Raw genomic sequence first — 11,137 nt, 5'->3', positions numbered from 1 at the left:
GGATGTACCTGAACTCAATTTTGAGTGTTTGTTTGTTTCTGTTTTGTTTTGTTTAAAAAGATATTGTAAACTCGTTCAGTATCTAATTACGTAGCACTGGTATTCTTTTTTAACATGTCTTTGAGAGACACCTAGTGGCTTTATTGCTGTAGCACACAAACCACCGCACCTGTCTGCTTATAGGGAGACATTCTTATGAGTTAAGACAATAATCAATATCATGACAGTAATACAAATAAAAAATGAGGCTGCTGGCACAACTACATCATTAGCTGACAAAATAAGTGTTGTAATGCACAAAGAAACTCACAGCAAAAGCTTTTTACACTGTTTAACATTACTATAAGCGGTGCATAAACAGACTGGGGAATCATTCATATTTTCTCATAGGGGTCACCAAAGAAAGATAAATTGCCTGTAAATACTCTGGAGGAGACTAGAATTTTTCTTTATATCATCACTTACTTCTACTGATTTTCACATTATTGTCTCCAAAATGAACGAAATATAATGATAGAGTGGCTCAAGTAGGCTGCTCACTTTTTCTTTTTTTGATAATTCAATACAACATTAGTCTGTGGACTACATCTACAGAGATATCTAACCTTGAAAAAGAAAAAAAGAAGAAATCATTATCCTCCTAAGACCCGAACTCTTCCACGGCATGCATTTTTAATTTCTCTTTGATATTTGGGCTGATTGGGACCCGATGATTGTAAAAACAAAGAATTACCAGATTTTTTTTTTTTTTTTACCTGATTTTTGTTTCTAAGAAAAATGAGAGCCACATATGAGGATATTCGTTTAAAATTTCGATAGAACAGTAGCAGTATAATGTCCTCGTAAGTGGATATCAGGCCCCTGTAGAGCAAAATTGAGTATTTTGGTCTAAATAACCCAAAATGTGATGTCCACATATGTGGACGCCAGGTCCTATAGGAGGTTAATATGACTCAGTAGTGGTTGTTATTTTTATCAATGGGAACCTCTGTCACCCGCGCAAATCTTAAATCCTACATGGATTCATGTCTGCATCAGAGGTGTGCGCGCTCCCGGGCCTGCACTCCTATGTGACATGCACACTGAGAGCCAATGTGGAGGTAACCGTGGTCACAGTTTCCCTAAGGACCGTCTGGCGGCGAGGGCCATTAATTATAAGAGACAGGGAGACAGACACCGAGCCAGCTTAGCAGACAGACAGACAGTACCGCAGCTAGCGCAGACAGGCCGGACAGGAGCAGGCCTCGACAAATACAAAGAGGGGAGGAAGAACGACACGTAATCTACGGCCAAGGGGGGAAAAAAAAAACATAATCCTCCCCTTGTAGCGAGCAGGCTACGGCTATCTGCACCGGTCCTGCTTTCGCTCCTGACCCTGGACTCTGGGTGAACACACTCAGGCATAATAACCCTTTTGTCATAAGAGAAAGAACGCGGTTTTCTACGGAGATAAATAATTGAAAAAAATGCGGCTGTGTGACTGCGCATCCCTGGCAGTGAATAGGAAAATGCTGCGCCAGTGTCCCGGCTGAGAGACGGAGCCGATCTTTCCCAACACAAGCTCCCCGGCTTCCCCACTCTCTCTCTCTCTCCCTCTCTCTCTCCTGTCATTACACAATATCGCTGCCAAAAATTCATCGTTTCGAACATGGTAAGTTTTCTTTGTGTTATATTTAACGGGCTTGTGTCGGCGACGCGCGGCCTGTGGGGGAAATGCACATCCGGGACTGCATTTTTTTCCGGAGTAGTCATAATATTTATGAATCATAACTTGTTATGATGTAGGAACGCGCGTGGCGTGCAACAGGTCGCCGTACAGTAGCGGGGACGCGCATCTCAGGGCCAGATTTTGAGCTTGGTTTCCAAACACTGGTGCTCACATACACACACGCGCGTTCAGCCTTTGTATACGCGATCAAACTGGCGAGATGGCACGAAAATCATACTAATATTAAGAAGAATAAGAAGGCCTTGTTGGAATGATGGAGACCAGGTTAAAAGGGATGATATTATCCGCTTCGACTGTTTGTCTGCTATTAGAGTTATGGCTTCATTCTCTTTTACAAAACACCAGCGATTACACAATGACACGTAGGTTATTAGCCAAATGATTTCCTTTTTAATCCCTACAATATTCCGAAATCACTGCCTGGTTTGGACAGAGAGCCTTTTGCCCAATATAATCTTGCTGTTAAGAACGTCAGATTAGTGGATGGTTATTACCCGTATTAATTACTGATTTAGAATTTTGGCTCCATTATTATTCTGCCCAAGCCCCAGTAAGAGAGGGAAGAAGGTGGATGCTCTTTGGGTGGGGGACTGTCACGGGGCCCAAGTGGAAAATGTATTTTTCTCCTCACCATGGCTGTGTTTTTTTCCAACTCCACGTGCTAAGCAGCCGTGATGAGGTTTGAAAAGGGACCATTGTGTCTCCAGTCAGTGGCCTTATGTGTTGGAGAGGCTCGGAGAGGGTGATGTTCACTCAGCTGCGCTCCCTCGACGTCATTGTTGCAAATTTCACCTGATTTCAGGCGCTCTGTTTCGCCGAGCTCACGCGGGAGGCTGTTTGTGGAGGCGTCGGGAGGGGGGAACACAGCCCACGCACACTTTGAAGTGTCGGTGTTCGACAACACGCCCCGTGACAGGATGCGTTTGATTTATAGTCTCGGGAAACAAGGTTTTAGCGGATACGGATTTCTTCCTTCCTTGCGCACTATTAGCTTTTACGTTTTAACAATCGACAGCTCGGGGAGGACTCATAATGTGATGAACTTGTGCGTAAATGTGTAAGGGTTTACCGAACAGAAGCAGTGGACTCTCGGCTCAAAAGATGGGGTGTTCACTCGCCATTTGAATGCAAAGTAGTGGATGAACAAGTGAGCTGTGTGTATGCGTGTGTGCGAGTGTGTGTGTGTCCAGAGAAGGAGGGCCAACGCCGTGTTTTCAGAATAGAAAGACTTGTTGAGAGAAACTGTCACACATGCCTCTTTGGTTCTTGTATTCCCCCCCTCTTCTCCACAATGCCACCAACGTGGAGCCACTTTATTAAGTCTAATCGAACCGGATCACCCGGTGTCAGATTTTTGGAAACCATACTGTAGTTTGTCTTTATTTATTTAATTATTTTTTTCTTTCATTTTTTTTGTCTAAGTAATTTAGTTACCTGCTTTTTTCAGTGCGCAGGGAGACAGAGTAAAAGTTGTGTGTTGGCCAATGCGCCCCTGCGTCGGTCCCATCCTGTTGAAGCATGTCCCGTCGGAAACAGAAACGACCCCAGCAGCTTATGAGCCTGACCCTGGGTGCCTGTCGGAAACTTGAGCATGGTGAGACATAGACTATATAAATCAATAGAACAATGATCAATAATAAGTAAGACGATATTCACATTGGATGCCGTAGTATAGGAGACGTAAACTTTTCTTAGTATGCGGTTTGTGCCTTTTAATAGTGGACACGTGCACGTACATTAAAATGTAGTGCTTATTTAGGATGTACATTTACAGTTTGAATTAAAATGACCATTATCTCCTTGGGACTTCAGATATGTTTTTACTGTTTATATTTTAAGTTTTGTTGACTGAGATGTAATCATTTACTCTTAATCAGCCTTTTATTAATTCAATTTAAGTGTTTGAATTGAGTTCATTTGCGCTAAAAGTTTAACCAAAGTTAAATGTGCATGTTATAGCATTGTGCTAAGAAAATGGCTTGCTGGAATAATTTGAGTGCAGACGCTTTAATTCCTTCTGTGCAAGCCTTAAGCTGCTTCCTTGGCCCTATTAAACCCAAGTATCTTCACTCCTCTCACACTGCCAGTTTCAAAGACACAGACCACCCACATTTCAGAAAAACACAATAAATCAAAAGCAGTATCACTGAAAAACAATGCAAGGTGAATCTGAAGGCGTGTGCTACGAAAAGGGTTAGGGTTTGACGCAAAGACGTGAGCACGAGAAGGTCAAGGAAAAAGAAACTTTGTGGGGCACTGTATAAGGTGTTCTAACTGCAACAGCCCATTGTCCCCATTCAGCTTTGTTGCTAGCCACTGAAGCATGAACATACCCACGAAGACGTGTATGTGAAGGCGCGCGCGTGTGTGTACACACAGTTGTGTGTATTTGTGTCCGCTTGTCCACTTCAGTTACAGGAATAGGGACCCCATTGTGTCACAAAATTGTAGCTGTTGAGCTAACAGCAGGAAGTTCTGTATGCATTTGGGTGCACGTGAGTATACAAAGTGTTACGGAGTTTTCTTGCAGAACATATTTGCTGAGTCGTCATGTCTGTCATGGCCTTTTTGTTTTGCTTGCACGACAAACTCTTCCTCTGGCTGGCCTATCAGGAATGGGACCCCCAACTGTTTAAAGTCAGTTTTACTAGCCAGTCAGATACCCTGCAAAGTGTTCAGTACTTGACTAAGAACTAACTCTTGACACCCCTACTGGGCCAGTGGGGGATGGGCTCTTCAGTAAGACAGACTGAATGGAGGAAGAAAGAAAGAAAGAAAGAAAGAAAGAAAGAAAGAAAGAAAGGCATAGATGAAAGATTGCCTTAGGATGCGTCTTATTTTATTTTAGGGAAGTGGAGGTCTTGTGTGTGTTTCCCTGGAAACAAGGTGGTCTCCTCTGCGGGTGAGTAGTATATTCTGAGTGCATGTGTGTGTTTGTGTGCAAGCATGTGTGTCTGTGTGCAGACAGCAGTAAAGAAGCAGCACAAAGAGAACAGGAAAAAACATTTAGTTTAGTTGGCTGGAAATTAACCCCTGAGGCCAAAATTCACCTCTACAGATCATTTGTTTTTTCATACCCTTCACGTGAAGTAGCCACCTAAATTTCTTTTCCTTTTTCTTTTTTTCAATACCTGCAGATGACACCTCGGCACTGAAGTCACACTTCTTTTCATTTATCACGGATTCTACTTTGTGCTCTTTGTCTTCTCCTCAAAGCTCCCACCTGCCCCTTACGCTGTGTTCATCTCTCAAGGGCTCTCAGATCGCCTCTCAACTTACTGAGGGTCAATCCCTACCTTGTTCACCGATAAAGCCCCACCAGCAGCCTCTCAAAGACCTACAGCCCTCCCTTTCATCAGACTTCCCTTACTCCCCTCTCACATCCCACATACAATTCTCACCTGGCTTCAAGTTGTTTGCCAGCAATTCCGCAGCTTTCGTAAGTGCTGTTACCTACCCTCCCTTACAAATGGCCTCTCCCAAGCTGGGACTATCAGCCACCACCACAACCTCTTCTTCCTCCTCCTCATCCTCTGCTTCTCTATGTCCTCCACCACACCCTGGAAGCCCCAGTCGGGTGCCCGAAGGCCCTCCGAGTCCTGTTACACCTACCCCAAGCCCTGGAGTGTCATCTGCTTCGGGTGCACCTTCTAGGACCCAGTTGAGCATAGCTTTAATCCTGGAGGAGCTCCGGGTGTTGCAGCAAAGACAAATTCACCAGATGCAGATAACAGAGGAGATCTGTAGACAGGTCCTGCGCCTTGGTGGAGCCTCCTATAGCATAGACACACCTGCCCAACATCTTCTCCCTTCTGTGCCTCAGCTCTGCCTGGAAGGCAGTAAAAGGGCATCTAGTCCAATAACCCAGCCAACTGCATCTCAGCCTTCCACCTCTATGGCTCCTCTTCTAGCATGTTTCTCCTCCCTGCTTCCCTCCCAAGCAGACAACAAGCCCACACAGCAATGCACCTCCTTGTCTCAAATCCTGCAGCCTAACAAGGTGCAGATGGAGGAAACAGGTGGGGCAGCTGGTGCTCATGGTCTCACAAGGATGAGCTCTCGCTCATCAGCTCCCTTGAATTCTTCCTCTGTTGCCACCACAGTGGCTTCCTCCACCTATCCGCTAGCACTGTCATTAGCTCTACCCAGTCGGTATCTTCATGAGAAGTCTCCAAATACTACTTCAGTGAGCGGGCACAGTGGTCTCTCCTTCCTTAACACACCTCTCCCCACATCAGTACCTATAGTCCCAAACTCACAACATGCTCTGCAATCTGCTTCTAACGGAGGAGAATCTTCTTCTGCATCCAGTTCCAACAACACTGTCGGCCGTCTCCAGCATGCCTGTCGCTTTTGTGGAAAAATGTTCAGCAGTGATTCAGCCCTGCAGATACATCTCCGCTCACACACAGGGGAACGACCCTACCAGTGCCCAGTCTGCCTCAGCCGCTTCACTACACGAGGTAACCTCAAAGTTCATTTCCTACGGCACAGAGAACAAAACCCCGAGCTTTCGCTGTCACTTCTGCCACCGTCTTTGTTTGGGATTGCATTAGGGACTACTGCGGGATCGGATATGGGACAAAACATGAGCAGCGGTAGCAGTACTAGTGCCATGAATACGATACAGAAGAAGCGAAAAAATAGGGCTGAGGATGAAACATCTGGAGACAGTTTGGAAATCAGTGGTTCTAGTACTGGGCTACCACTAGGGGCTTCTGGAGGGTCGACCCCATCTTCCCTACCCCTTCCCCCGAGTGTTGATCTAGCATTGATTTCCCACTCTCTCCTGCAATTTAACAGAGCTGCAGTGGTAGCTGCTGCAGCATCTATCACAACTGGCTCATCCAACTCATCCTCCTCATCGTCTTCCTCCACCTCATCTCTCGCAACCTCCCTTCTCTCAAACCCTTCCTTGTCCTCATCTTCTGCCATCACAGGATTATTCAAGGGTGCCAAGCAGCATCACTTTGATGAAAACACTCCTCCCCATGCCCCAGTGCTTTCCCCTGCTGCCTATTCCCAGCTAGCCCACCTACCTAAGCTTCTTTTCCCAACTGTCTCCACACCTTCTTCTACCCCAGCTGCACACTCATCCCTCTACAACCATCCAGCTTTGGGCTTGCTCCGCACCCCTCTACCTTCTGCTCCAGGCTCCCACCAACATGCTTCTTCAAGCCATTCCCAGCTTTCCTTTCCTTTCTCTTCTTTTCCTAAAGTCACAGGTCCACCCACAACTACCAATGCATCTTCCCTGCCTTCCTCCATAGCCCCCACTCCTACATCGGAAACCTCTAAGCTACAAAGGCTGGTCGAGAAGCTAGAGAAGGCCCCTCGACCTTCCTCTTCTCCATGGAGTTCTTCCAATACTTCCAATTCTGTGATGGAAATGTTATCTGGCAGTACCACTACCTCTTTAGCAACTTCAGCAAACAGTAGTTTCACAAATGCCAGCAATTCTACCACATATGTCATGGCATCTCCACTGTCTTCTAGCCTTGTTACTACTTCGGTTTCAAACTTCACTCGCGAAATGGTAGCTGCCCTAGGCATGGGTGCCAATGGAGCAAGTGCCATGGCAGGAGGCATGTTACCATCACTGATTACAGATCCAGCTGGTAACCTTACATCCAATCAGTGTGGGGTGTGTCTACGAGTGCTGAGCTGCCCCAGAGCATTGCGGCTGCACCAGGCCACACACCTCGGAGAACGGCCTTTTCCATGTAAGATATGTGGACGATCCTTCTCTACCAAAGGCAGTCTGCGATCCCATATTGCCACCCATCATGCCCGGCCCCCCAATGCACGTGTACAGAACTCTTGCCCACTGTGCCAACGTAAGTTCACTAATGCTCTCGTGCTTCAGCACCACATCCGTATGCACCTTGGTGGACAATTGCCTCCAGATGGCACAGAGGATTCTGCACATGAGATGCCAGCTGAATCTAAAGCCATATCCTTGGTACAATCTCAGTCCCAGTGCACTGACCCAAATGCTACTTCAAGTAATACACCTCCCCTCGCAGGCCATTCAAAGAGCATAGTTCCAACTCAACAAGTTAATACTGCAACAGTTGCCTCTGTCCCTGCCTCTGACAGTATGAAATCAGCTGAGTTCACTCAAAATCCAGGCAAGTCTGCACCCTCCAGCCCAGACCACATTCCCCCCTCTGACCTAAGCCCTGACCCCTTTATGAATCCCACCACACAGACTTCACCACCAGGCAGTGCAGACCCCCCTGTGCTTACTGTCAGTGTCCCTTTGCCAGCATCCCAGCAGACAGATCAAGCTTCACCAACTGGCGAAGACAACCAAGTTCCACAAGCCACTGTTGGTTTCAATCTTCCAAAATCTACCCCTTCACCATTTACTTCCAGTGTTACCAAAACCACAGAATCACCTACTGCTACTGAGATGGACTGTGGAGAGGATGAAGTATCTACCTCTTCCGATGCCTTCCTTGGCTCTAAATCAAACGTAGAGGACTTGCAAAGCACACCTGCTCTCGATGATCCCTTTTCCTACACCTGTCCCAGCACCACCTCTAACCCCAATCTTTGTGACGGTAATACAACAACAACCTTGGAATCAGACCCAGTCTCTCTAAGGCCCCAATCACCAGAGCCCATAAATAAAGATAAAGAGCTCTCATCTCCACCCACAACACCAAAGCAAGACCAAGCAACTGTGCCAGAAGGAGAACCCAAGCTGACGTCAGCTTTGGAGGATACAGACACCACTGGAGCTGAAGTAAGAGGCGAACCCCAGAAAACAGACAGTTTTGTAAGAGAGACACGTCAAAGCTTTCATTTTAGTTCATATGGGAGGGAAGAACGGGCAGATGGCATAAGTGGATTCGGCTCAAGTTCAATACTGGATGCTTCTGGCCCCATCAACCTTGCTCCAACCCTCCCGTCTCCGATGTCTCGTCCTGAGAAGAAGACCTACTGCTGTGCTGAGTGTGGAAAAGAGTACGCCAGTCGCAGTGGGCTGAAGGTAAGGAACAAGTTCCATCATTTATATCAATAAGATGTGTAGTTATGTTTGCACAATTACTGTGTTGAACAGAGCATTTTGTCCTAGACAAAAGAGAGTTTTTCAATCCCACTGTCACCAAGTGCTTTACCGTACAATATAAAGCACACTGAGGTGACTGGTGTTGTGATTTGGCACTAAATAAATTGAATTAAACTGAATTGAATTAAGCTGAACTCTAAAATTACCTCTGCTGTGCAATTTTAGCCTACCCAAATTCTATTAAGATTTGTCTTTACAAGATGATGATTATAAATAAAAATCTTTCAACTCCATTCATTTTTAGGGGCACATGAAGCATCACGGCGTGGTATCCAAAACATCACGTCCGTCAGCCCGGAGTCGCCGTTCCTCCACTGACCAACTTCCTTCTTCTACATCTATGACTTCCTCAAACATTCCAGCCACTAGGAGCTCAGCAGGCTTCTGGAACCAGTATCAAGCATTCCTCAACACCAGCGCTGAGCCAACTGATGACCCAACCACTGCAGGCCGAGGAGAAAACGAATCATCAAAATCTCCTGTTTTGTCACAGATGGATTCAAGAGCCCATGAGGAAGCTGGGGAAGAGTCCAGCGAAGGGTCATAACTCGCATAGCCGTAACTGGCTGGTAAATGTTACGGTGTTTTTGATTGTTGTTTACGTCTTGGTGTAACTGTACGGGCATATCATTAGTACTGCTTCCTTAACACATTTCAGGTTGCCTGTCAATGATAGTCAGAATAATATGTTTGTATATTTAAAGTTGTGAGTCAATCAGCTTGGTCCTGATGTATTAAAAAAGAGACAGCTGTAGTGCAAATAAAAAACGTGTGTATTCAAAGTAACAAAATTAGCCCAGTTATAGCTGGATTTGTTAAAAAGTGAAACTACCATTGTCTGTCTGACGTTCTTAACAGAGTAAAATTTGAAATGTTTGGTTATTAAAAAAGAGAATGGGTCATAATTCATATCATGTTTAAACATCCCAACAGGCTCAGTAGATAAATCTGATATTACTGGCTTTGAGTCATAGGAAATGAAGCTACAATAACCAGTTTAAACCATTTTTGGTAGTGTTGTAAACATGTAGACACTTTTGTTCTGTTGTGGCATGTACCAAATCCATCTCATCCATCTGACACCAAAGGAGACTCGAGCCAACCAAAAGAAAATATTTTGGAAAATACTATAGCCAACCCATGTGTGTTTCATATGAAGAGAATCCTTTTGCTGATAAGGATGAGTAAACAAATTATTGGATCTAAAACTACATCTTGCTTTGTGAAAGTCAACAAGGTGAACAATATGAATGTGTTACGGGGGGAGGGAGGGGGGGGGTGTATATGGAGTCTTTTGTCCCCGTCCTGTGGCTCTTAAAACTACTTGCTCCCGCTGTGATTTCCTTTTCACTACCTTGTCCCGTCAAACCAGAAGCACACCTGCAGTTTTTGTGAGCCCAGTGAGGGCGCGATCCTTTGTGTGACCCTTGCCCTTCAGCTTTGTGAGTATTATGATTGTCGTTTGGTCAAAAAGTACTATCTGTAAAACCCTTTCAGTTGCTAAACTTACTAAAACTTTAAGTTTGTGTATAGAATCTATAATAAATCTATGTCTGTTTGTTGTACGCTGTTATTTCAGTATCTCCACATTAAAAACTAATTTGGGAAAAAATATATATTGTTCAGTCTTGTTCTTCCCCCAAAGGGAGGGAGTATGTAGTTGGTTCAGTTTGTCTGTTTGTTAGCACTCTAGCATCCACAGTCTTCAACATGTTATTTTCAGATTTTGTATGATGCTAGAGATCAATAAAATCTCCAGCTGATTTAATTTAGGGGAAAACTGGGTCAAAGTCAACTTCACATTAAATGTTGAAAATCAGTAAAAACTCTATAAAACACAACTTTTTTATGGATCATCTTCAAACTTCACAACAATATACTAGGCCATGGGGGACATGAGAACCTAGGTTGGCTAAGCATTTGACCTTCACCTTCATTTCTGGCACCCAAGGTCAAAGTTAACCTTGAAAATAAATTTCAAGAATCCATATTGAGTAATATACGATATGAAGGGGCATGGATAGAGCCGTACAACACACTTTATATTTTTTCAATTCCTACAACGTCACAGTGACGCCATAATGTTTCATGCACTATATCATAAAATTTCAGGTCTTTACAGCTTTTAGAAGCCAAAGATTTCAGCCAGTTCTGCGTCAGTCATGAGGAAAAAGATAACAAAATACACCATTTTAGTATGTAATGCTTCATGGTCATAGGTCAAAGGTAAGGGTCACATGAATTAGGAAAACACTTCAGTTTCCATAGGATCATTTCCAAACTTTAAAGCAATATATTAACTACAAGCACTTTCTTTGTTTGAACTCTTT

At 44.7% G+C, this 11,137-nt stretch overlaps 1 protein-coding gene across 4 annotated transcripts; it reads left to right on the top strand.

Annotated features, from left to right (window-relative positions):
- The first annotated feature begins 1,088 nt into the window (after window positions 1-1,088).
- sall2 (spalt-like transcription factor 2) lies at window positions 1,089-10,421 on the top strand. 4 transcript variants are annotated; one of them, XM_084913087.1, is made up of 5 exons: window positions 1,089-1,651; window positions 3,177-3,323; window positions 4,578-4,631; window positions 4,867-8,726; window positions 9,052-10,421. In XM_084913087.1, exons 2-5 carry the CDS (start codon window positions 3,248-3,250, stop codon window positions 9,352-9,354), a joined length of 4,293 nt encoding a protein of 1,430 aa, XP_084769213.1. In that variant the 5' UTR covers window positions 1,089-1,651; window positions 3,177-3,247; the 3' UTR covers window positions 9,355-10,421. The 4 variants fall into 4 exon arrangements, with proteins under 4 accessions (XP_084769213.1, XP_084769210.1, XP_084769212.1 ...); XM_084913084.1 differs by lacking the exon at window positions 4,578-4,631 and having other exon boundaries at window positions 1,090-1,651; XM_084913085.1 differs by lacking the exons at window positions 1,089-1,651; window positions 4,578-4,631 and adding an exon at window positions 1,720-2,876.
- The last annotated feature ends 716 nt before the right edge of the window (window positions 10,422-11,137 follow it).

The sequence above is a fragment of the Perissodus microlepis genome, chromosome 18 (assembly GCF_051167445.1).
Source record: "Perissodus microlepis isolate ML-2025 ecotype Zambia chromosome 18, ASM5116744v1, whole genome shotgun sequence".
NCBI lineage: Eukaryota > Metazoa > Chordata > Actinopteri > Cichliformes > Cichlidae > Perissodus > Perissodus microlepis.
The sequence above is the reverse complement of the archived record's forward strand: the minus strand, read 5'-3'. Positions and strand labels throughout refer to the sequence as shown.